At 41.3% G+C, this 26738-nt stretch overlaps 1 protein-coding gene across 2 annotated transcripts in view; it reads left to right on the forward strand.

Moving 5' to 3' along the window:
* Positions 1-26738, forward strand: part of MYH9 (myosin heavy chain 9) — a 75237-nt gene that overhangs the window by 30486 nt on the left and 18013 nt on the right. For both annotated transcript variants that reach the window (XM_035128408.3, XM_088676697.1), the window contains exons 3-19: positions 481-637; positions 7114-7141; positions 7563-7656; positions 12378-12470; positions 13335-13398; positions 14148-14246; positions 15274-15417; positions 16261-16356; positions 18185-18303; positions 19160-19312; positions 20272-20445; positions 20891-21064; positions 21513-21627; positions 24219-24412; positions 25354-25475; positions 25906-25975; positions 26549-26709. In XM_035128408.3, coding sequence (XP_034984299.1) covers positions 481-637; positions 7114-7141; positions 7563-7656; positions 12378-12470; positions 13335-13398; positions 14148-14246; positions 15274-15417; positions 16261-16356; positions 18185-18303; positions 19160-19312; positions 20272-20445; positions 20891-21064; positions 21513-21627; positions 24219-24412; positions 25354-25475; positions 25906-25975; positions 26549-26709 — 2057 coding nt within the window. The remainder of the gene's footprint in view (positions 1-480; positions 638-7113; positions 7142-7562; positions 7657-12377; positions 12471-13334; positions 13399-14147; positions 14247-15273; positions 15418-16260; positions 16357-18184; positions 18304-19159; positions 19313-20271; positions 20446-20890; positions 21065-21512; positions 21628-24218; positions 24413-25353; positions 25476-25905; positions 25976-26548; positions 26710-26738) is intronic.

Below are 26738 nucleotides of genomic sequence, written 5' to 3' on the forward strand. Positions count from 1 at the left end.
CAAAATAAGTATGCACAAGTTTGCACATAACATGTAGGCAAAAGAATGGATTTTAAAATCTGGTGCAGGATATGTACAACTCTGGGATAGAGCTTTGTTAATATATGTGAATCTTTTGTTCTGCTCCATGCTGGCACTGAGCTAGTGTCGAAAGATACCTATTGCCTAAGCTTTGCTAAAATCCCACTCATTTTTGTGTCCTGTAGAGCTGTAAACAGTGAATAATAATGCAAAGTAAAATGTATGTTTCAGTCATCAAAGATGAATAGCCATATTCTAAGTAAATGACAGATGTGATAGTTAGTTCAAAATCTCTGGTAATGGAAGGCAATTATGGCGGCCCAAGTAAATTTTCAGTACTGTATGTGATTCTTGTTACCACTCTTGTGAGTTGGGGGGGGATGGGAGGCGTGTTATCTGGAGCTGATGAAACTGTAGAACCATGAATGCGTCTAAATTCTTCTTAATTCCATTTTGCAGACCTACTCAGGCCTGTTCTGTGTTGTCATAAATCCCTACAAGAACCTGCCTATCTACTCGGAAGAAATTGTGGATATGTACAAAGGCAAAAAGAGACATGAGATGCCCCCTCACATATACGCTATTACAGACACTGCCTACAGGAGTATGATGCAAGGTGGGTACATTTTGAAATATATTCTGGCCATGGCAGTGGCCATGCTCAGATGAGGAGGCTCTTGTAGAGTTGTCACTTTTGAAATTTCAAATGTACATAGGGATACAAAGTTTCATGTTTGGGTGGAGGTCTGCTGCAGTGCAACTTTTGATTCCCGTCAATCTTCTGGTCTCTGGAAAGCAGCATTCCTCCCTTGCTTTCAGTTCTGCTTAATCCGTGGGGGAGGCTTGATGCAGCAGCCAGTGGTATGGGAGGAATCTGTATTGAGCACAGAAGATGAAAGGCCACAGTGCTCTGCAAGAACCAGAGGCATTCAGGATTAGCTGTTTGTGCCCTAGACTCTATTCAAAGTCTAACAGGCAGGAAATCTTTCATGGTTTTGAGCACTTCTTAAAAAAGCATGACAAGCTGGTGTCTTTGACCCATTCTCAGCATGGGGGTGCAGTTATTTCCCTGAGCTGGTGAAGCAGAAAGACCTGCATGTTAATTGGTTAGATTCCAGCACTTGGTTTAGGGCATGCTAATTGGCAGCCTGCAGGGGAGGAGCAGGGGCTTGCTTGGTTTCAACTAATACCCAAGTTGCTTAACCTTTTTGTAATGTGGCCAGACTGATGTGTCACTGTCTCTTTTCGGAACTGGCATCTCTTTTGGCAGCCCTTATAGTAGTTTTATGATGATGAAACTCCCTGCCCCAGGCCAAATCAGCTGGCCGAGGGAGGGGCCTAGAAGTCAGGTATATGCATGGCTGCGTCTGAACTCTGGATTTGCTAGGACCTTGGGTGTTAATGTAGGTTGCAATGCATTCAAGAAAAAAATAAGTGTTGAATACTTGCATAGGCATCAAGGTGTCCTTCAAGAGTTTGCTTGTGTATGTATGAGAGGGAACGAGGAAACAGCCAGTCAGTATCCTTTTATGAGGCTGAACTGCTGCTCCAGTATGTAAATAAGTAACAGTGGAGCCAGAGTACCTTTTATAGGTGGCTTGAACAAACCCAATAAATTATGACAAACGTGGAATATGTCCAAACTGGAATACAGTCTTCCTTGCAAGTCCACTACCATCAGGCTTTTGTTTGCTTCTCCTTGGTGCATTGCAAGCTTGGGATAATGTAGTATGTAGGATTCTGCCATTTTGGGGAAGCAGGGAGGGTTCTTGGTGATCTTTAGGTCTCATTCAGTAACCCTGTGGCTGAGACTTAAAGCTGAAGACTTCCTCCCTCCCCCTTCCCTCCAATATCTGTTAAATGTTAAATCTTCTGTGTGAAACCCATAATGTTTACATATTTCAGAAGTTGGGGCCAAGAATGTACTATTTGTTAGTCAAGTCTAGTCTGGCTTGCTTAGTGTAGCATTCCATGTCCCTTTTGAACCAAGTCTTGTTTATGCTAAATCTTTTGTTCTGGACTCTGATTCACAAAGGGAGTTTTAAAAAACAACAACTGGGTCTTTATTTTGTTAAAGGCCATGACTTTCATATAACCCCACCAGCATTTCTCTTAAATGTACTTAAGAAAGGGAAATGATTCTGTCAGCTTGCCTTTAAGAATATGGAGGTCCATTTCCCAACAATGATAACCAGGGCAAATATTTCCATGTTGGAAATAGCTCATGCTTCACAATTTTCCCTCTCGAAATGTTATCCTTTTTTGTAAGTCTGATTATATTTTATCATACCGACAAGTTTGATTATGTTTTATCAATACGGAAAGGATAGGAAAACGTATTTAATATGAACAAGGGCTACTAAGGCTGACAAGAGGAAAAAATAGAACACCTCGGCTGATGCCTGATATTGTCATGGCATACATCTTTACATTTGCTGCAAATTATGCCAGTGGAATCTACGTTTTTAAAAGAAAAAGGTAAAATTTGAGTGTCACCACATGCCGATTGCATGTCTCCAGATGTCAAGGTAGATGACAAAAAAGGCAGTTGGTTTAGACAAGCCTTCCAATAGGAGTGGAGTTCTAAAATTCTTAGTCATCTTGGTGTCTCATGATAAACAGCTGTTTTCCCCCAACCAAATTAAACCCACAGAATATAAAAGAACAATTTTTTTTGATGCAGACAGGAAGGAATGAGATAGTGTTTTTAAGTGACTTTTTGTATGTGAAACTGCTTCTTGCTGTAAATTCATTTAGTGGGAAATGATATTAGTTCCTCTTAAAATTCTGCTTTGGTCATGTTCTAATTTTCTCCAGTTAACATAGTGGGAGGTGTGAAGAAGACATTTCATCTGTTAATGGTGAGGTCCATCTGACAAGAACAGATGCAAGCTTGCATATTTTATCCTAGAAGTACATGCACTCAAAATATTGCCTCTTGAAATCTCATGCAACGAGTTGAATAAGATTTAAAAAGTGAAAGAACCTGTATTGTTTGCTTAAAGATGTAGAAAGGTTGGGGTAACTACTGGATTTTGTTTCCCAAAATGGGGGTCAACCAGGATTGTTTTCTTCCAGAATCCTAAGTACATCCTAGTACCTAGCAGAGATGAAGCCAATCAAGTCTGAATCTAGATGCTGACCTTTTGACTATAACATCAAGCCAATTCTCCTATCTTTCTCCTACCTGACCCTTGAAGTGTTGTTTTCGGATTCTAAACTGCTCTAAAACCTTTTATTAGTCTTTTAGTTCAGACATTATTATTGACCAACTTCTTCTTAACCTCTTGGTGCTCTGTTCCCTACTGTATCATCCAGGGGAAGGAGATGGTAAGGAGGAAATAACGTGTGCCAGGAGTCCTCCCCCATCCCTCCTTCTCATTTCCAAAATTGTAAAAGACAAGTGAAGTACCCCCTGAGGCTTTTTCCAGTGTTGAGATGGAAAATGTGTTACAAAAAGAGCACTGTAAAAACAGAGGAGGCAAGATAGCTGATGAGATGTATGATAATTCATGTTCTATATCCATCCAGTCAGATGGGCGGGGTACTACTACTACTGTTAATATTAATTACAGTGACTTAAATGCTGTTACAGGTCTTAGCTGTGATGCCTAAATATTTCTGATGATAAACCATAGAGATGGGGGGAACTATCTTTTTCTGTATTTAGGAGGCAGGCGTTGCTCTTTAGCAATAGGCAAACTGCCTGTGCTAATGAATCAGCTATAAGCAGGGATCAAACCGTTTGCCTTTTAGCTCTGCTTCCTCTTGGCTGGAGAGATGATGTCACCATAGTGTGAGTGCTATGTTCTCCTTTTATGGAGCTAAACAGACTCAACTCGGAGTTGCTCATGCAGAGGAAGTGGGTGATAAAGGCCTGTTAGGATATTCTGTAACTGAGTTGTGAAGCACTAAGCAGCATGTTAACATTTTCTCTTCTTATCCCCACCCTTCCCAAAGTTCAAAATCTCCTCTTGGGCAATTAGAACACCTCAAATGCATGTACTTGAGAAGCATGTAATAACTACTATTATTTTGGCATTTCTGCTACAGAACTCTGATCTATTTTCCCCCCCAGCTACAAGGATTCCACAGATAAAACTACCGGTATACAGTATTTAAATTTGCACTATGAAGCAGATTGCATCAAATACTTCCAAACCATGCATCTCATAAGAGGGACTCTAGTCAATGAGAGATTGTATCACAATAATCCTGTTAGTCTACAAACTTGTGTGTTTCTGTAACAACCCATCTCTCTGAAATAAATAAGAATTTTGCCTCTTTAAAATCTGTTTTGCTTCTTAAATGTTGGAGACCAGGCTTGATAATAAATATTGAACAGAATTTGCACAACTCATAAGACAGCTGCTCATCTAATAACTGCTCTGAAATGCAGAACCAGTGCTATAGACTAATGGGTTAGTTAGTTATTTAAAGCACAGTCAAAAGAAACCTATCTGGACCTTTAAAGCAGATGTAGACTCTATTTGGTTACATTTATTTTCCTTCTTCCTTTCTCCCCCCTCTCCCCCAGCAAAACAAATATAGGCTATCTAAGCACTTGCACACTCCCCAGAAAGAGTAGCCCAATATCCTGCTGGACAGCCAGATTTTAAATGGGTGCCTCTGTTGCATTTATTTTATTTATCAAAACTTACAGATCACATAATAATGATAAAGAAAGAAAAATCCCTCAGCATTTCCACATAAAATAATGTAATATATATATCTGACAATACAAACACATTTAATCTGTAGGATAATCTCATGAGCATAATAGAGCCCAGATTGAATGGAAAATACAATATTCTAAAACGTAACATAGCTGCTGTATCATTGTGCAGCTCTTTCTGTGTGTGTATGTACGTTAGCTTACTGTTTTTGGGGGAGGGAAGTCTGTTTGTTCTAAGAGTTGAGCAACAGGAAGTAGGATACCATGAGGCACTTCTCACTTCTCAGGCAGAGGAATTCCAGCTATCCCAGTGATGACTGCTCTACTAGGCTGGGAAAATTCTCTCCTTCTGCTGCCCCCCCCTTCCAAAGGGGCCTATTTCCTTTTATGGCAGTGTCTGCATACTTGCCATGTGACTTGCCTGTACTTGTGCAGGTACATTCTTTAAAACTTAAGGAGGAGGTGACTAACCAACCTGCAGCTGACAATAGAGGGGGAGGGGGGATTTCTGTCGCACTTGGGTTTTTTCTGACTAGTTTGCCTGCTAATGCATCAAATTCAATAGGGATGAAGGCACTACTTTTCCCACAAGGAATTTCAGGCTAATTGGTCAGCTGCTGAGCTAAGTTTTTTCCTGGAAGGCTGAAATGGAAGTATCTTCTGCCCTTTGGAGGCAGGCTCCTACTGTAGGCAAAAGGACGGCTGGTTATGACTCAAGATGCATGGGGCTACTGCAGGCGTTCTCCAGTTGGCTTCCCCTATAGTAATGAGGCATGAATTGATGTTTGGAGACAGAGACAGTGTACTTTAAGCACCTGTAGCATCTTTTTTAAAAGTGTCATCGTTATTCAGAGAAACAATTACCTTCCTGGAATTGCCTGCATGATACAGAACCAACCAATTGTCTGTGTTACTGAATACACCTCCTGGGGCTATGCGCAAATGAATCAATGCCCAGTCATGCAGAGCCCTTCCGGTATGTCTGCGTGATCCATTAACTGTTGGGAATCCTTCAACTAATATGCTCTTAGGAGCTGGTAGAAAGTCCAGAAACTTGTCACTTACCTTGCAAGGCACATGTACGCTGGTGGAGTAATACACTGAAATCAATAAACTTAAGTAACAAGTCAGTTTATTTCAGTGGGTCTACTCAGAATATGACTTACCATGTTTCTCTGAAAACAAGACACCATCTTATATTTTTAATAAAACAAAAACAAACCACACACGGTGGCTTATTTTCAGGGGATGTCTTATTTTTATTACACGTCCAGCCTAGCCTCTTCCTTGGCGGCCTCCAGAACTACGCCTATCACTATGTCTTATTTTCGGGGTATGGCTTATATTGTGCAAATGCTTAGAAATCCTGCTACAGCTTATTTTATGGGAATGTCTTATTTTCGGAGAAACAAAGTAGTTGGAGATCACCCTCTGTATGTAGCTAAGCACCATATAAAATGCACTGTATATGAGTAGCTGAATTACTAACCCTGAATCCCAGCTCTTCAGTTTCTTTGGTTCCTGTAGCAGTGGTAAAAAAATCGGGTAGTAAAATGCTATTGGATATGGCAAAGAACTCTGGGTTGCACGCTTGGTTAAGTTATGTCTCCTAATCTTACCTGACACAAAAAATTTTTTTAGTTGTACATGTAGGAGAGTATAAAACAAGTGATATGGTTCTCCCAACTACTTGGATTTTTTTTCTGCACATACCACACCACACCTGGGACCCAGGTGGTGCTGTGGTTAAACCACTGAGCCTAGGGCTTGCTGATCAGAAGGTCGGCAGTTCGAATCCATGTGACGGGGTGAGCTCCCGTTGCTTGGTCCCAGCTCCTGCCAACCTAGCAGTTCAAAAGCACATCAAAATGCAAGTAGATAAATAGGAACCGCTCCAGCGGGAAGGTAAACGGCGTTTCCGTGTGCTGCTCTGGTTTGCCAGAAGCGGCTTTGTCATGCTGGCCACATGACCTGGAAGCTATACGCCGACTCCCTCGGCCAATAATGCGAGATGAGCGCGCAACCCCAGAGTCGGTCACGACTGGACCTAATGGTCAGGGGTCCCTTTACCTTTACCTTACCACACCAAAAGCAGGAATTCTGTAGATAACATGGTGGCTGTGAAAATAGGCAGGATTTATTAATTTGTTCATCAGTAATCCCGGTCATACTGTTTTACTTGAATAAGGGCTATATAGGGATTGAGGCTATTCTTTAAGACCCCACCCCTCCATTTAATTTTGTTGAATCTGCTGGGGGTGTATGTGCAAGAAAATACAACAGCAGAGGTGCAAGCTATGTTGAAGAGATTTGCCAAGAGGCCTGAGACTATGCAACTTTGCTTAAGAGGCAGTGAGATGGAATAAAGGTGACCTTGGCCTGAATTTGATCGTCTTTTGTTTGCTTCTTAATTTCAGATCGAGAGGATCAGGCCATTCTTTGCACGTAAGTATTTGCATAATTTCCCCATTGCTGATATAATTCTTGGCAGTTTAAGCAGCTTTTTAAAATGTAGTTGACTCACAGGAGTGGTTTTACTGTGAAACTTTAATCTCTCCGGGTCTAACTAATACTTTGAAAGGCAGGTGTGTGCATAATTTTTCACATGTTTACCAAGTCTCACTAGAAAAAGATAAGGGCAGATAAAGACCAGGAGAAGATGTTATAGGCCCCCCTAGTGGAAGCATATCCTCAAGTATAAATGCTTGGAGAACTGGGAGTTAAGAAAGCAACCTGGTAGGTATACAAGCTAGCAAGACATTTAGGGAAATGTGTGGACTAGGCGCCTGAAAACAGTATTTTAGAAAGTTGCTAAAGAGAGGAAAATGTTTGCAAATATACCCTGATAATGCTTTGTCTTTTGCAGAGGTGAATCTGGAGCTGGTAAGACAGAAAACACCAAGAAGGTCATTCAGTACCTGGCTCATGTTGCTTCATCACACAAGAGCAAGAAAGATCAAGTAAGTTTCTGTATTCTAATATGAATTTGCTCTGCTATTTCAACTACAAACACAAGCTGACCTCTTTATGAGAGATAATTTAGCACTGGTGGATGCTTTGTAGTAATGTGAACGGTCCCGAATTTTATGTGAGACCGGCTAATATTGTGCTCCTGACTTGTGTTCACTGACTTCAGTGAAGTGGCAGTAGATGTTGAATTCTGTCTTAATGACTGCTGTATGTGACAGGGCATTCACCTACTGGCTGGGAGGTACCATCTGCCTCCTTCTTGTAGCATCAGTTTAAAACTACTTGACCACCTCTTCTCCTGGAGTTGTGGCTGCTTCCCCCCTCTTTCATTTGCAATGAAGAAGCTGTTCCATCACTAGAGCCGCCTTTTCTATTATAGGTAGTAACCAAAAACACTCTGACAGTGTGTGTCTTTTGTGCTAAGGAGGGTATCTATGAAATATTGTCTCATTTATTTTTCCTCCCTTCTCTTGATGGATTATGTCCGAACTCATCAGTTGGGACTTCATAGGTGAGCTGCACGTTTACTGCACGATCTGCACCAGGAATGTGTGTGTTGCTCTACTGTGTGACTTATAGCAGCTTTTCACTCCCACCAATGTCACTTTTTGCCACTATCAGTTCACAGTTTGAATCACACAGCTTTCTTCCTCCCGAGACATCCCGAATGGGAGACTACAGTTTACCTCATGACACTTTCTCACGTATAGTCAAAACCTATTAGTAATTCTCACTTTAGGTCTGTCTGAATAGAATTTCCTATGTGCACTGAGAGGCATTCTGCACAGTGACACAGATACTCTGTGCTGTTCCAAAGAGGGTATCTGGTATCCATGGTATTCTGGCTCGACAGAGCCAGCTGACTTTCTCCACTCTCCTCAACCTATCCAGCGTACTTGCTGCGGTGCAGGATGCTGGGAAAGGTCATGAAGAAACTGCCCCGGCACAGGCTGGATGTTCCAGCTCAGAGCTCTTTGCCCGAGTTAAACACATGAGGAAATGCTAGTTACCTTGTAAACAGTATAATGAAACCCAGATGCCAAGTGTATTCCCTGTTACTACATAAAAGTTGGGGTTTTGATTCTTTAATGTACTGGCATGCTGTGTGTCCATAGGTTAGCTCTCAAAATATCTCTGCATGGTGTGTGTGCGTGTGCGCACATTCTAATGAGTGGCTTTTGGAAGCAAACCAAGATATAGTCTTCTGTATGCCAAACCTTTTGAGAGATGACAGCTGCTCCAATAGACTGTCAGTGAGTGTATTTAGAACAGGCACAAAAAATATTTCTGTGTTAGGATTTAGGGATCTGAAAGCATGTATAGTATATTCTGTCCCAGTCCTGTCAAAACCTAGGATGTAAGGTGGCAATCAATCTGCCCCCAGTGTAACAATTTTGGAGCCCTTCCCCCAGCTTTAACTTGAAATCCTTTTGGTTTTGGGTTTTTTTTAAGATTATTGTATTGCTTTTAGAAGCCTGAAGCTGACATAGAACTTTTTTATGTTGTGTGTGGATGTTTAAATCTAACTATCACAATCAATCTTTCCACCCATGCATTTGAGTAGGAATTAACAACTATTAATGACTTATTTAGGAGAGTTTTGATTTCCCCCCTCTCTAGACATGCCTAGAATCAATACGGTATTTGTGATAGTTTCCATGGTCAGGAGACAGGCCTGTTGATCAGGAAAGATGTGTTAAAGGATGGCTGGATATGACATGTACCCGGCTTTATGTATTAATAGTGCTAGGCTTTAGATTGCAGAGTTTAAAAACCACAACTTGGGCAAACTTTTCACCTAGCAATTGAAATTCTTAGCACCATCAGTGCTTTCAAGCAAAGCTGTCCACAGCACTTGGTCTTTTTCTAAAGTTTCTCAGCAGCAGCATTGCTGGAAGAGGAGGTTGGCATGATCTGCTGCTTCAGCAGACCGGCTGGTTAGTTCCAAAGTGGGACAATTAGCTTAAACTCTCTCTTCTCATTCTGATTCCCTTCTGAGATCTGCTTCAGCTGGCTTTAGTCATGAGTAGAGGGGTGGAAATCTTTTAAAGCCTTTTCCGGACCAGACATCAAATATCTGAAGACTCCCAAGGGTGATAACTGTTCCTGGATTCTTTCCTGGAGGAAGTACTTGGAGCTGCTGCGTGGGAAAATTGTGAAGATACTCTTTATGCAAGTTTTTCTGAAACTATGAAAGGCTCACACCCACATTGTGGCCAAATGGAACAGAAGCTGTGGCTGTAGTGACATGCATGATTAAATTGGCTATGCGACACACACAAAAGAATGAAAAAGTTCAGGCTGCAACTGAAGAAAAATAAATATTAGTAACCCATATTGAGGACCTGTTAGGACATTATTTCACTCCTGGGATTGTGTCTAGGAACAGGCTTTGGGCTCATGCCCCTCACTGTGTGAATAAATGAACAAATTGCATAGGATATGGGATTTCCTTGGTTCTGTGGTACTCTACAATGGCACCTTAAGTCATGTTCCTGATCTCTTCTTGGTGGGAAATAGTATCCGAACAGACCCAAACTCATGAATCAGATATTTCAGAAAAAGGACATTGTATATTACTTCATCACAATATGCAATCATTCCCTCTACTAAGAATTGTTGGTGCTGAGTGCTGGCAGAAATTGAAGTAAAATGGGACTGAGAAACAAGATAGTGGTATTGAATTGAGGGAGTCTCATATTTGCAGAAGTACAACAGCAGACTTAAGCAACGCCCACAGCTCTATGAGGACAATCCCCCAAACAACCCATTGAGGACTGAGCATGCCCAGTTGCCATAGTTGGGAAAAAAGAAACAGCACTCCTGTTTGGGGATGAGTATGCATTGCAACATCTCAAACAGGTCCCGCTTGTTTCAAATGCATTTGGAAGCCCTAGGTTTTCATAATCTTACTGTCAGCTAGGTAGCCAATTCCTTCTCTAAATTCTTCACTGGTTAAGTTCATATGGGGAGCTACAATAGCTTCTGCTTCTTTGGGTCTCTAAAACAGCCTCCCCCTTCCTTCTGTTGCCTGGCTCCAACCCATTTGTGTTCCTTCTTTTTTAAAAAATGTTCATTTTTCTAGTGAAAAGGTGCAATGAATTACTGTTGACTGCAGGAAAACACTCAAAGCAACCATTGCTCCTTATTTAGCCCTAGAGTCCTGCATTGAAATATTTAAGCTGCTGCTGTTTCCTCTAAACATAGCTTTTCTTCAGATCTTGACCCTGCGCTGAAGTTGTAATGTTTCGGTTTGTGACAGCACTCATTTCCATAGCAACAGATTGCAGAAACAAAAAAAGGATTAGGACTCCACTGCAGGATCAAACGGGAGAATTGGGGTGGGTGGGGGGGAGGCCTTCCTAGCACACATACATGTGTGACAATAGAGGAAATTCTACATTGCTGGCAAAATAAACTTTTCAGCACTCATCTGAGGCTTTGCTTCCTTCTGCACAGCTGATGGGGATGGGGTGGTCTGTGATGGATAGCAGCTGTCTTAGCCAGAATCCATTCCCATTCCCTCTGTCACCATGAATAAACGTTGCTGCTGCTGTTGTGGTACCAAGGTGCACAACGGACAACAGTGCCAAGATTCAGGGTTAATGAGGCTCTTCTAAATGTACGTGAAGTTGGATCACTTACATCAGCGTTTCTCAACCACTGTTCCCCGGCACACTAGTGTGCCGCGAGATGCTGGCTGGTGTGCCGCGACGTGCGGCGACAAGAAGGGCGATTTGCATTGTCACGTGCCTGGCGGCCGCCAATAAACGCCACTGACCCACCGGAAAGCAATATTTGCCAAGTGTTTCTTACAGTCATAATTATAATATAGGGCGGCACAGAGTTAAATTTTTTAACTTTTTTAATGGTGGTGTGCCTCGTGATTTTTTTCACGGAACAAGTGTGCCGTGGCCCAAAAAAGGTTGAGAAACACTGACTTACATGAAACCCAAAGCAACAGCTGAGTAAAGGCCCCTTTCTTAGCCCTGCACTCAGCTGAGTAAGCAAAACTCAAGTTTACACTGCAACTGTTGTAGCACCAACAGCAGATTTGGTGCTATATGGAAACTGAAGTGTTGTGTATGTTGAGTTCTGGGAGGTACTAAAGTCCAGTAGAAAGCAAGTTCAGAAACCTGGAATAGGAGGAGAAGTTGATGCAGTGTGATCTTAGGTTAGCAAAAATAGAACAGTTCTTCACCAGCTATGTATTTATATAAACCAGGGGTCAGCAAAACTTTTCAGCAGGGGGTCGGTGCACTGTCCCTCAGACCTCGTGGGGGGGCTGGACTATATTTTTGAAAAAGAAAGAATGAATTCCTATGCCCCACAAATAACCCAGAGATGCATTTTAAATAAAAGCACACATTCTACTCATGTAAAAACACGCTGATTCCTGGACCGTCCGCAGGCCGGATTTAGAAGGCAATTGGGCCAGATCCGGCTCCCCGGGCCTTAGTTTGCCTACCCATGTTATAAACCTTGAAGGCAGCAGGTTTTGTTTCTCTGAGTTTACTGGATGGAGAAATTTTTCTTTTGATGCAATTATATTACCCTTAAGGAAGTGTTTTTCTTAAGGCATACATCTCCCAACAATCTATACAGTGCTACTTATAGAAATAAGAGTTTGGAGCCAGGAGTTGACAAAATATATCACCTTCTAAATGAATGGGTTGAAAGTAATTTTCCATGTCTGATTTCCTGACTCCAGGGGGAGCTGGAGAGGCAGCTACTGCAGGCCAACCCCATCTTGGAGGCCTTTGGAAATGCCAAAACAGTTAAGAATGACAACTCTTCAAGATTTGTGAGTATCTGCCTCCTTAGTTGAATTATGTATTTGAAGTTTGGGGGGCAGGGGAAGGATATAGTTGAAGGTGGTTTTAGCTGTTTGGCCTTGGGTGTAGTTCTGAATGCAAACTTCACCTTGTGTGCATTTGAAGGGTATTTGGGGCAAGTAGATTATCCACAAACTCTTATTAATACCATATTCATGAGTCATCCTAAACCTTGATTGCCTCTGATATAGTTAGCAATATCAAACATTTTATTTGTATGCTGCCTTTCCAAAGTTAAAAGCATGCTCAAGGCAGCTTACAACATATATATAAAAATTACATAACTACATAAACATAATGAAGTAGTCTTAAACAGAAGACAGGAGTGCCTGGCGGGCTCTGGTCCATGGGGTCATGAAGAGTCGGACACAACTAAACAATTAAACAACAACAATCTTAAACAAAAAACAAAAAAATCAAATATACTTAGCTGTTTACTGTGTACAATGTCCCTTTTAAGAATGATTTGAAACATTCATTTTAAAAGGAAACTGAAGCTATAATGGTGTGGTATTAGACACAGAATACTCTGTGCCATGTCGCACCTGGAAGTGAGTAGTAGAAGCCAAAGTGGCCTATTTAAAATTATATTTCCCCTGCCTTCACCACAAGTGGCATCTGAGGCGGCAAATGTCCTAGGTCCTGGTCCTCTACTGAGATCCATCTAATTTATGAGTCACTTGATGCTTGTAAGAGTATCCCGTTATCAAGTTCATTGGCTGTTCTGTAGAATGAGCCTGAGTTTTATATAGAAATCTAGAATAGCAGCTGTATATCCCACATTTACAATATGTGTAGTCGGCTAACAGTTCTTGTTTTCTTTCTCCTTTCAGGGAAAGTTCATCAGAATCAACTTTGATGTAAATGGCTACATTGTAGGAGCCAATATTGAGACCTGTATCCTTCCCACAGATAGGGAAATCCAAATAACAACTAAAGGGTTGGGGGAGGAGAGCACACAGGCATCTTTGCTTAGAAAAGGTGTGGGCGGATAGTGTTTTGAAGTTGTACTTTGAAGAAGCAACTTGCCTTTTATGAAGACAATAATATTTCCAGAAGAGCTTGGCAACCTTCGATTGAAGTGCACATGAGTATTGATCTTATAGCTACATTTAAAATAAGTACTTCAGAGTTCAGGAAGAGATCTTATGATCCAGTTCAACACTAATACACCATTTGTGAATTTGTGTTAACTCACGTGCACTATGGGCTCAGCTGCTGAGAGCCACGCTAGGGCAGAAGCCTCAATCTGGCAGAGTAATACCTGAGCTGCCTTTTAAACATACCTCATTGAGTCCGAAATAACAACTCTTTACATCCTCCCCTCCCCAAAAAACTTTTTATTCTGTCAAACTCCTGCAAGCTTAAAGTTCATGCAAACTGGGTTACTTTTTGTTTGAAAAATCTTTTATGTACCTTTTTCTTTAATAGTAGTATGGTGACAGAAGGAGAGGATAATATGAACAGAAGTCGAGCATTCAAAGTATAGAGGCTTAATTCCTGAATGTGAGAGGGTTTTGCAAAAACAACTGGCCCACTGGTATTCCAGTGTGGGTCTGAGAAAGATGCTAAGCTACCTGTGAATCTGTATGCATAGAACTTATGTAGACATGGGTAGTTGTTTTTTCTCCCTTAACTTTCCAAAGATCTGTTGGAGAAATCGAGAGCAATACGTCAGGCCAAAGAAGAACGGACATTCCACATCTTCTATTACTTGCTGACCGGGGCAGGGGAACACCTGAAGAGTGAGTACTTGGTGCTTAAATTATAGGCTCCTGGTTTACTGGTAGTCTCTTTAGAAGTGCTTTGCACAGGCATTCTGTCCTTTTTTTAACCCTTTCTTCTTGTATAGTCTTTGTTCCCCCAAGACTGATCAACTTTGTCAGTCTCAACCAATGTCAACATTTCCTTATCTGAAGGCTGTACTGAGTTAATTAAGGACATGAGAAACACCAAGTTAGGAGTGTTAACAGCACTCTTCGAATACTGCAAAAGAATTTACTGAACTTGCAGCAAGTAATTGCCCTTCACATGATTTACGGGTGAGAATACAGGCAACAGGGAGTCACTGTTTTTGTAAGTAAGCTGGTTCTGCTGCTTTCTCTAAGGGTTGTACCAAATGGGTTATTGAAGTTAGACACCATTTAATTGAAGTTAACCCAACTAACCATTTTTTGTGGGGGCGGGATAGTTCTTACCTGTGTACCATACAGTGGTACCTCTACTTACAAATTTAATGCGTTCCGAACACACATTTGTAAGTCGAAAAAAATTGTAAGTCGGATCCCATAGGAATGCATTGGGAGAAAAAATTCATAAGTTGAAGCAACCCTATCTAAAAATTTGTAAGTAGAAAAAATCCTATCTATACCGCATCCAAGATGGCGGACGGAGCTCCCTTCGTAAGTAGAAACATTCGTAAGTAGAGTTATTCGTAAGTAGAGGTACCACTGTACTACTGTTGTTTAACTATCAGCAGAGCAGTATTTAGATCTCTAGATAAGGAATGAAAAAAAAAAGATTCACTTGACCTTTTCAGATGGAAGCAACATTAAGCTTCTGCTTAATGTTGAAGATCTAGCAATTGCTAGAATGCAAGAATCCTTAGCCTAGGGTTTAATAGAGGAAGCCTAATGCAGGCATCCTTAATACCGCGTAGTTGTATACTGTATTTGAGTTGTCAGACTTGTCATATAAGTTTAGCCTTGCTACTTGCCCTGAATGTTTACCCTGAGGTTATGCACTAATGTTTAAACTTTATTGCCTCTTTAGATGACTTGCTGTTGGAGCCCTACAACAAATACCGCTTCCTTTCTAATGGGCATGTTACAATCCCGGGTCAGCAGGACAAGGACATGTTTCAAGAGACGATGGAGGCAATGAGGATCATGGGCATTCCAGATGATGAGCAGATTGGTATGAAGCTTCTCAAAAGAGCTTTAGATGTGCAAGTGGTTTGTGGTGAAGATTGCTAAATAACAGTGAAATCCCCAAGCACCTGGATACTTCGAGTTGTTAAATTAGTGATCTGCATGTGCCTATCTGGGGATGTTAGATAGTGGCCTTTCCCTGCATTCGGGTTAATTTTGTCAAGTACCCTCTTTCTTCAAAGAGAGGTTTCAAAAGGACATTCTCTCTCTCTCTCTCTCTCTCTCTCTCTCTCTCTCTCTCTCTCTCTCTCACACACACACACACACACACACACACACACACACAAAAGCAAGTAGCTTGCCAGCCTACATTTCAAGCTGCCCAGCTTTCTTTCCACGTTATTTGCAAGATTGGTTAAAACAGCTGCTCCTACCGCTTTGTGTTGTGGATGAACATCCAGTGTAAAGGTTTTGAGATGTGTAATTTGTTGCGTATTTAGCAGATTAATTGCGCTGCAGAAAGCATGCTGGGGATACCACATGTTCAGGAAACAATGAAGAAATGCAAAAATATAACCAAAAGGGGAGGTTTGGGAAGGCTTAGAAAATTCCAAGGTTTGTAGAAGTACCAAAAAATATTGAGATAAAAAAAAATAAAGGTGGATGACCCTCCCAAAACATGGCTGTTGGGTAAGAGGAGAAATGGTGTGGAGTATTGTGGAGGAGGCCATGGCTGACTGGGATGGTGAACAGAAGCATTTTGTTGCAGATCCATTTGTGCAACTCTGATATACCAAAAGGCTAGTGGGGATGAAACAATTGGCCGTTTGTTCATCTGTGCCTGCTGCTTCTTAAGTGACATGTAGTAACTTTTGGGTGTTTTCTTTAGGTCTGCTGAAGGTGATTTCGGGTGTTCTTCAGCTTGGCAATATTGTCTTCAAGAAGGAGCGCAATACAGACCAAGCCTCCATGCCAGACAATACAGGTAAATAATTTCCCCCATGGGCTGGAAGTCGGTGCTGCTTTGTGGAAGAGCCCACTTCTTAAAATGTTGGCATCACATGTGAAGTCAGGCGAGAGTGGAAAAATGCATTGTAGTGAAGTCTAGTGAGTGTGTGCAGCACAGCAATACCCTTGATGGCCTTTTGATGTAAACTGGATATCCTCGGTAACTGCTGTTGCCTCCTGGTGGCAAACATATTATCTACATGTAAATATTGGGTCATCCACTGTCTAATTGCAACCACCTGTGAATAGGCACATGTAATGCCTGTTGCTATTACATTATAGAATGCAGGACAAGTGAAGGAAGGGGTGCAGAATGTAGGGAAAGAGAGAGGGAGCAGTGTCAGTTGAAAGGAAAGATGCAGAAGAGAAATGAGGGAGGACATAGGAGGAAGCGAGTAGACAAGGCATCAAGAAGGTCAGGAAAGCTGAACACGGGCAACAAAACTAATAGATAACAAGCAACTGTGTATGATTGGGATTAACTACAGTAATACAAATGATTGGTTTGGGGTTGGGTCACTTGCAGGAAGTTGCTCATCAAAACTAGATATTGATTCTTGATCTGTAGGAGTGAATATCTCTCCTCATCTATATTTTAGAACAAGTATGCATTGCAGACTTTCTTGTGCCAGGCAGAAGGTGAATGAGGGAACAGCCAGAAACTGAGTTCCAGTTGTGTAATGGGAGCTGGCATGCGTTTAGGACGAGTGGGGTTGTGATGGAACCTTCCAATTTGGGGCTGAAGCAAATTAGTTTAAATGTCACACTTCCCTCTAATATCAAATGTGAAACTCCTAACTCTGAGACACATGCTTGTGTGTTTTGAAATTGCTGTGATCATGGTTTCTGGCATTTGAACATCAAAAGTTGGAAATTTGATGCCAAACCAGAGGGGCAGTAAAACCTTGACTCAGTAAGCCAGACTTGATGTCATCTAAAACTCAAGTGCATTAAATGGTATGGGTAAGTGTTCATTGACAACTGAATCAGGGTGTCTTTCATGCATAAATGCTCATGCAATTGGTGGAGCCACCAGCAGGTACTTGAGTCTGCAAGAAATTGTAAAAAGCCAAGTGTAAGCTGTTGAAAGACCTTCAGAAATCAGCAGACCTTTCTTGGTAACTCTGAATTTAGGGCTTAAACTGATTTACACCTTGGTATTCAGGCTTGTAACTGAGATATTTCTTTGGTAGTGCAAGTCTGTCAATCAAAAACAAACAGAGATTGTTGTCATCCTTTCCTAGAAAACCCAATAACTATTTTATGATCACGTGTAAATCTCCCTGTTCTTTCAATGTGGAACTCCTAGGTGCATAGGGTTAGTAGGCGGGTTAATAGGCAGGCATCTCTCATCCAGTGACCAGACTTACTCCTGCCTGATTTCAGCAAGCTGCTGCATACTTTGCCTTCAGATCATCCACTAAAACAGGCATCCCCAAACTTGGCCCTTCAGCTGAATTTGGGACTACAGTTCCCATCATCCCTGACCACTGGTCCTGTTAGCTAGGGATGGTGGAAGTTGTAATCCCAAAACAGCTGGAGGGCCGAGTTTTGGGATGCCTGCACTGAAACCTAGAGTCTTTCTTAACAACTGAGTGGCATACACAAAACAATAATCACTCCTCTGTATATCTATCTGTGGCACACAAAGAAGCAACAGTTTCAGCTTTCCCTGTGTTTGAAAAGTTGTTAGGTTCCCTTATATGACACACACTGCAGAACAGTGTACTTAAAAACACTCATTTTTCATAGTAAAATAGAAGAAACAATACTAAAACTTTGCTTTTGCTCTTTCTCTCTTGTAGCTGCTCAGAAAGTTTCCCACCTTCTGGGTATCAATGTGACAGACTTCAGCAGAGGAATTCTCACCCCTCGCATCAAAGTGGGGCGAGACTATGTCCAAAAGGCTCAGACTAAAGAGCAGGTATGTTTTGTACAGGTTTGCAACAAAGACAGTAAAGAATAAGCAGTATCTTTACATGGACATGTAGAAAGATGATCAGTGGATCACATAAATGGTTCTAGAGACTGACCTGTCAAGTAGGTTTTCAAGGAAATGAGCATGAGCTGTGTGTTGAGAGTTAGACTGCAGTCCTATTCACTATAGTAAGTCCTATTGAATGCCATGGAGCTTACTTTAAACTGAAGGTGCATAGGAATGTATTTCAAGTCTTTAAAGGATGAATTCCCAACTGGTCCTAACTAGAGTCATTCTGTGAAGGTCCATATTGGAACAATGCAAAGAGTATTAGTTGGGAATGTTCAAGCTCTGGTGTTCATGTTTCTTCCCTGCACCCATGCACATTGCACACCCCACCCAGCAACATTCTGTATGTTCCAAAAGCCTTTTTTTGGGGTGAAAAAAACAAAATGAAAAACCCATCCCATATTTTATGCGAAGCATAATGGAGAAAGTAAGCTAAGAATATTTGCAGATTATACTTTGCATAATTTAGTTGATTCAAGATGATAATGTTCTGAAAAGTAAAAAAGCCATGATTTCACTGTTGGCGTCCCAACAGGCCAGAGGGAATTTCTCTTGAACTGAGTTGCCTCTCTTCTTGCTTTAGGCTTTTATATGGTAGTACCAGCCCTGTAGCATTGGCTGGTGCTTGCATGTTGTTTTGTAGAGGTGAGTATTTACGAAAGTTTTAACTTTCTGACAATTGAAGGGGCTCCTAATGATTCAGGCACTGCAACCTTAAATTTAACAATTGTGATAGTGTTTTTTGTGCAATCTGGTTTGGGTTGTACATGTGACTTTCACCCCCCTTTTTAAGGCTGACTTTGCCATTGAGGCTCTGGCTAAAGCCACTTATGAGCGCATGTTTCGTTGGCTGGTGATGCGTATCAACAAGGCACTGGATAAGACAAAGAGACAAGGAGCATCTTTCATAGGAATCCTTGACATTGCTGGCTTTGAAATCTTTGAGGTAAGTAAAGGGCAGCCGCACTTTTAAATTCCAACATACTGTGTTTGGATGTTAGTGTTGCTCAAGGAGGGATGTCAACTAAGAACCTCCACTTGAACTGTGGTCCCTCCAGTTTCATCCCAGGGCTCAACCATGAGCCATGAAGGAATGCAAGGGAGCCCACCTTTGATGTACTGGACCATAGTGTACTCCTACAACATAATTTTTCAGTGACCCCAGGCAGCAAGTAGGAACAAAATAGAATACTTTTGAAGAGAAGCTAGAGACATCCTTAAAGTCCAGTGTAAGTTACTCTTCTGAAAGACTGTTGCTTGGATCTTAACTAGGCTTCCACAAATGGAAGGTCTTCCATGGAGTGGACCAAGATCCAGCAGAGCATCCCTCTAGCAGAAAGAGGAACAGGCAGTTTTTGCTGATCACCCCCCTCCCTGCACTGTGTCTTATTGTACCCCAGAGTTCCCCCAACCCTCTAGACGAGGGGAGGGAAGGGGTGCATGGGATGGGAATTGGCAAATCTCGTTTTCCCCATCTACTGGTGGGAGCATTATGACTGCAACTCCCCTTAGGGGACACTTCAGCCAACATGAGCAAACTTAGGGTCCCATCCTAGTTTTTCAGTGTTAGATGTAATACTATGGTCTTGGTATGCCTGAAAAATCCAAAATGACTGTGTTTAAAAATGATTTTGGCAGAAATAAATATAATTTTTGCTGTCAAAAGTAAGAACTGGCATGCAGGATTGCTGCTAAGTGGAGAGCAGATGTCTGCTGCTCCAAGTTTAGAATTGATGCACAAATGAGTGCTGCTAAGCACCTAACAAGATGCCTTCTTCATCTCAGTAAATAAGGCAGTGGAGAAACCGTAGTTGAATGTTGGTTCAGAAATGGGGATACTAGCAGGTAACCGTTTGGTGGGCAGCATTCACCTAGACCTGCGTTGTTCTATTTTTCCGGAATTAGCTGAACTCATTTGAACAACTGTGCATTAACTACACGAATGAGAAGCTGCAACAGCTCTTCAATCACACCATGTTCATCCTGGAGCAAGAAGAATACCAGCGTGAGGGCATAGAATGGAACTTCATTGACTTTGGCCTGGATCTGCAGCCCTGCATTGATCTTATAGAAAAACCGGTGAGTGACTCATGCATCGTGTCCTGGGTAGTACAGAACAGTTATTGCAGTGAGCTTAAGGCCCTTATGCACAAACCTCTTGATTTATGCTAAGAAGCTGAATTTATGAGCTTATGAGGCCACCACCTTGCTGCAGCTGAGGTAGTTGAATGTGGTTAGTCCCTAGGTATGAAACTGCCAGGGAACAGCATGTAAGCAGCCTTGGGTTCCATGGTGGAAGGAAGGCAGGTTATAAATAAAAGATAATAAATGAACTTACAAAAACTCATTTAAATGTAGAATTCTTTTTTTATCAAAAGTGGGATATAAAAGGAGCAAGAAATGGGATAGTTTAGAGACTGCTTATGGCCAATCTGGAAAGCTGCGTTGCTAAGAGCAATTGATAGATTTCATTTTGTGCGCTTTTCTTGTTGCTGATTTCTACCTGCTTTTTTTTTTAACACAGGCTGGACCTCCTGGCATCTTGGCCCTACTGGATGAAGAATGCTGGTTCCCAAAAGCTACAGATAAAAGCTTTGTGGAAAAGGTGGTGCAGGAGCAAGGCACTCATCCCAAGTTTCAGAAGCCAAAGCAGCTAAAAGACAAAGCTGATTTCTGCATTATGCACTATGCTGGCAAGGTGAGCCCTTGTATTTGTAGTAGAAAGCAAAGCAAAGAGATACTACTGAATTGTGGACAATTTAGGTCCTGCTGATTTGAGGGTTTGTTTTATGCTAGTGAAAGCTTTGTAGTGATCAAGTTCCACATTAGGAAAGGAAGCAGCGTGCTCCCATAAAGGTCTACTACAGCTTTCCGTTCTTCTCACAGTGGCAGATTAAGCACTTGTTGACTAGCATTTCTGAGGTGCTCTGGATAATTCACATTGGTGGTATCCAACTAAGTCATAGCTGGAATAGACCCACTGAGGTCAGTAACTTAAGTTTGTCATGACTTGAAGCCCATTGACTTATGTGATCTACTCTGAGTTAAATCATACAAGTAAGCTATAATTAAGCTTCACCACTTAGTACAGTATCTCTAGAATCATGTTCTATTTCAAGAGTGGGGCAATCATATTTCTTCTCTAGGTTGACTACAAAGCTGATGAGTGGCTGATGAAGAACATGGATCCCCTTAATGACAACATTGCTACGCTGCTACACCAGTCCTCTGATAAATTTGTTTCTGAACTGTGGAAAGATGGTATGTAACCAGAGTTCTTAAATATTTTTCTTAAAGAGTGCTTATCCAATATGTTCAAGCACTTTATATACAGGGGCTTTCCACTCCCTTAAAATGACAGTGATCAGTGTGATCCAAAACTTGTGTATGCTTTATTCTGAATATTCTCCTCCTCCTGTTGCTGAACTGAGGAGAGATTGGAAAAGGGTCAAACTGTCAGGGGCAGGCAGCATCCCAGAATAACATTCAAACCGATGTTCCTTGTACTTTACCACATCCAAATATGGGATGTAATGAGATGAAACCAAACATTGCCTCTAAGGATTTCTTTGCTTATTCCAGTGCCATTAGGTATCTTGCACTTTGGATTATCTGCTTTGACTCTCACTGTTACTATCTCTTTTCTTGGGTTTTTCTTTGACGTCTCTGTTGCAGAGATGCAGAACGTTCAGAGAGCCTATTTCTATCAACAATTTCCTATTCTTCATCTAGAACCAGGTGACTGAGAAACCCCGGGTGTCGTGTCGTGTGTGATTCCTTCTAGAGCCATGCAAGAAATGCTTCCAATAAATCTTATCTGCCCCTTTACCATTCCTGCTTGTCTGTCTCATTCAGTCCCTCTGCTTTTTTGCTAGTAGACCCTCTTGGGCTTGGAAAATAACTGATCTTGTTAACAAGATGTGATCACACAAGCACAGCAACACAAAACACATGGATGGTACTGCTTTAGTGATTCATACAAATAGCTATCCAATGTCTTTGTTTAAACATAGATCTAGTAGGTGGCTTCTGAGAAAAAAATTACTGTATAAATTACCGTATTTTATAGCTAGTGGTGCCATATGGAGTGATGACCATATGTGGCTCTAACCTGAATATTTTTGTGTATGAGGAGCAGTAATTAGGTTCTCCAGTGGCTAAAGTTAGAACTATTAATGTTACTGATCCAAAGGATGCAGCTAATCATCCTGAGTGAAGTTTCTGTTCAGAGAAATTACATATTTTGCTGCCTCTGTGCAGAATGCTGATGTTTAGCCATCAGCTTTAAGAGAAGTTGCCAGTCAACTTTATGAATGCTTTTCTTAAGATTCCATTCAGTAACACAACTTGTTTCTACATCAGTCTTGACTCTACTGTTGTAGGGGATTTTGGGGTGTGTGTGTGTGAGGCATCATAATTTTAAGCCACAAGCACATTATCCCTTAGCAATGATCTTGTCTTTCAGTCTCTAATGCAGTCCTCTTTTTTGACATATTAAAGGTCTTCCTTTGAGTCTTGTTTTTTTAGGGGAGAAAGAGCTTTTGATAGCCACATGCTCATTAAGATATGTGAAGCAGTGGCTGGCTTGAGTGCACAATTCAGTGGTTTGGTGGATTACATTTTTTAAAAACCTGATCTATCCTATTAGGCTCATTCTGATTACTAGAATGACTATTTTGGTTGAACTATCTTTTGTCTATTGTAGTAATATTAAGAGAGGGGTTTAATCATCTTACATAATTTATTTCTTTTATGGCACATGGCCAACTGGTAAATAAAAGAATTGAACAAAAGGCTTAGTTGTTTTTAGCACTGGGGGACAGTTGCTGTGACATGCTAATACTAAACTGCCTCCTTGTGTCCAGTGAGACAAGCTGTTCCAGTTAAAACACACGCACATTATAATATGGCACACTGGGCAGTGATTTCATGAATTCTATCATTTATGACCCATGGGATATACCAGGGACAGACTCCTTAGCAGAGTGAAAAGGAGAAATGAATCTTGTTAATATATTTAGCTTACAGATGTTGTCTGGTACAGTGGTGCCTCGCTTAACGAATGCCCTGCTTAACGAAATGATTTTTCGAGCGGAGATTGCCTCGCTAGACCAATGTGTTTAACGAAAAATTCGTCTAGCGAATCGCGGTTTCCCATAGGAATGCATTGAAATTCAATTAATGCGTTCCTATGGGCAAAAAAAAATTTCAAAAATTTTTCAATGCATTCCTATGGGATTCGCTAGACGAATTATTCGCTAAAAGAAATACCCGTGGAACAAATTAATTTTGTCTAGCGAGGCACCACTGTACTAGAAAATGGATTTTTAAATCACATCTTATTCTCTACACCAGGTCTGATCAAATAATTTTAAATTTTTAAAAAAATCTATTTTAAATTTTACAGCAGGAACCCTGTAAAAAATTCCCAAGTGCAGTCTTACACAATTCCATTACTTGAATTGGTTGTATTCATTGGAAAATATTGAGTCTGTAGGGGCTGGCTTTGTGAGAAGTGATTTTCCTTTTTGGTCACATCAAGCATGAGAGAGAATATTTTGTCTAAATCAAACCCATTGTGCCACTTCTACTTTACTCCTAGACCTTGGCATAAAATTGCAGTTTAAAATCTGTCAGGCATGAGATGGATCTTAGTTTTAATGGTCGGCTGCTTTCTTCCCTCCTTGTTCTTGCCCAATACAAATGATGAATTGGACCTCCACATCTGTAGAGGAGTGAAGCAAATGGATCCTGCAAACTCCTTTTATCCTTATTGTATCCAGATATGTTAGGCATTTTCTCACCAATGCTGTTTAGGAGGAAATATTAACAATCTGGTGTCTTTCCTCTAGTTGATCGCATAGTTGGGCTGGATCAGGTGGCTGGCATGTCAGACACAGCATTGCCTGGGGCCTTTAAGACCAGGAAGGGCATGTTCCGAACAGTAGGGCAGCTGTACAAGGAGCAACTGGCCAAGCTGATGGCTACCCTGAGGAACACCAACCCCAACTTTGTCCGTTGCATCATCCCCAACCATGAGAAGAAGGTAATGCATATAAAAAGAAGCATTGTACTATACTCACATATCAGAAGTGACTTGAAGATTAATATAGATTGCCACTCTTGCCTGACTTCAAGGGTAGGGGATAATGAGGGGGAAAACAGCTGAATTTGTATGTGGCTGCTTTAGCTTGACTTGGAATGTGGCTGCTTTAGCTTGACTTGGAATTTTTCTTGTTAATCCTTTGCGAAATATGCTGTGTTTACTCACTATATGACTATTTGAAGGCACCTTTTCATTGCATTTGGAAAGATCTCCGCCAACCTAATGAGAAATAATGGCATTTACTTAGTACAGTGAAGTATTTAATTATGCCCTAACTTTCCATTTTAAAGAACATTCTTGGCGACTAGCAGTGGGGAGTAGGGGTTGAGAAATGAACATTTCCCCCCATAAAAATATATATAGGAACGGTATTTGTTTTACTTTTTGTTGTTTGCTGGCTGGCTTACAATAAACGAAACATACACCCTAGAACCCAGCACTGCAAGTGTTGCCTTCTGCTTGCACAATAGGACAAGACAACTTGCAGCATGGGAAAAAAATAGCTGCAACATAACAAAAGTAATCGTAATGAATAAGATTTTGAAAATACACAACCAAACTAAACAATTTCCACACAAACCTCAAGATCTAAAATATACAAAAACCCATCAGCAACAACCCACCGCCAAATCAACAACACCCCAGCCCAAGAGTCTGTTAAGTCACCTCAGCTTTTGTAGCTGGAGTTATTCAGGGCCCCAACCTCCCAGGCCAGATGGGAAAAGGCCTGCAAGGCAGGGATGTTGAAGCATGATTGTGACTAGGACTTCTCTTGGAGGGGTGCAATTTAAGCTGCTAGACATGCTCCTGTTGACTACCACCAGGGGATCCACAAGCATCTGCACTCATGTCCTATATAATAAACTGCCTTTTCTTCACAGGCTGGAAAACTGGATCCACATCTAGTTCTGGATCAACTTCGTTGCAATGGAGTACTGGAGGGAATCCGTATCTGCAGGCAAGGCTTTCCCAACAGAGTGGTCTTCCAGGAGTTCAGACAAAGGTAAAACTGAGGCATTGGTTTTAATCTGCATGGTATTGAATGCATTATGTGAAGAGCTCGTAGGTTGTCAGAGGTCTCTGCATGTAGTTTGTAAAGAGAATTGTCTTGCCAGTTAGCAGCCTATTATTCATAGGCAGACTTTTAAAGCCCCTGCTTAGCCTCAAGTAGAGTCAGAGGCCCACTCAGTAGTTAGATGGTGTTAGCAGGCCAGGGTCTTGTTTCCAAGACCACCTTCGCAACTCTTTTTGTCTGTGTTATCAGGTAACACCCCAGAGAGATCTTCAGTTGCATTCCTGCTAAGTGTGTTGAGACTTGACTGGATACCCTTCTTGACAATAGTGGTTGTTACACTGAGTTTACATGTGCTTCATAAAAACTAGCCAAATAAAAATATGAGCTAGTGATATAATGGTACCATCTTCCCTTTTAGATATGAGATCCTGACTCCAAATTCCATTCCCAAAGGGTTCATGGATGGAAAGCAAGCCTGTGTTCTGATGGTAAGTCCTCTGCTCCTGTTGTTGAGAATGAAAGAAGGGATTAGGGGAGCAATATGCAATCCATTAGGTAGACGTTTCAATAATTCATGTTTAGTGTTCTTATGAAAAGTGTGCCTCTATTGATGACCTGCTGGACTTTGGCTTATCACTAATGAATCATTACTATGGAGCAGTGTTCTTAAGTTGTTGCAATTTCAAGATGGAACTGGCATGCATCTGAATTCCACATTACCACATTCCACATTCTTTTAAGGCATGCTCTTCAACAATCTCTGGTGACAGCAGCTCCTAAACCACATACATTTTAAAGATGCACTTACAGTGCAGTCATAACCATGTCCTGTCAGGAGCAAGTCCTGTTGAATTACGTGGGCATTACTCCCTGGTAGTAGGAATTAGGATTACAGCCTTGGATTACTCTTTGTATGAGCATCTCAGCAGGAAAGCTCAGGTCTCTTTTATTTTCTTCAGTGGCATTAAGTCACCATGGAACAGTTTATGTGTGAAGAAATACACCACAATGCATTCTCTTCATTATTCAATGATAAATATTTTCTTCTCATTGCCATTTAGATCAAAGCCTTGGAGCTGGATCCAAACCTTTACCGGATTGGACAGAGCAAAGTGTTTTTCCGAGCAGGTGTCCTTGCCCACCTTGAAGAAGAAAGAGACTTGAAAATCACAGATGTCATTATTGGGTTCCAAGCGTGTTGTAGAGGCTACTTGGCTAGAAAGTATGTTGAAAGTAATTTATAATCCTCCT

This window comes from Zootoca vivipara, chromosome 9, assembly GCF_965207765.1.
Source record: "Zootoca vivipara chromosome 9, rZooViv2.hap1.1, whole genome shotgun sequence".
NCBI lineage: Eukaryota > Metazoa > Chordata > Lepidosauria > Squamata > Lacertidae > Zootoca > Zootoca vivipara.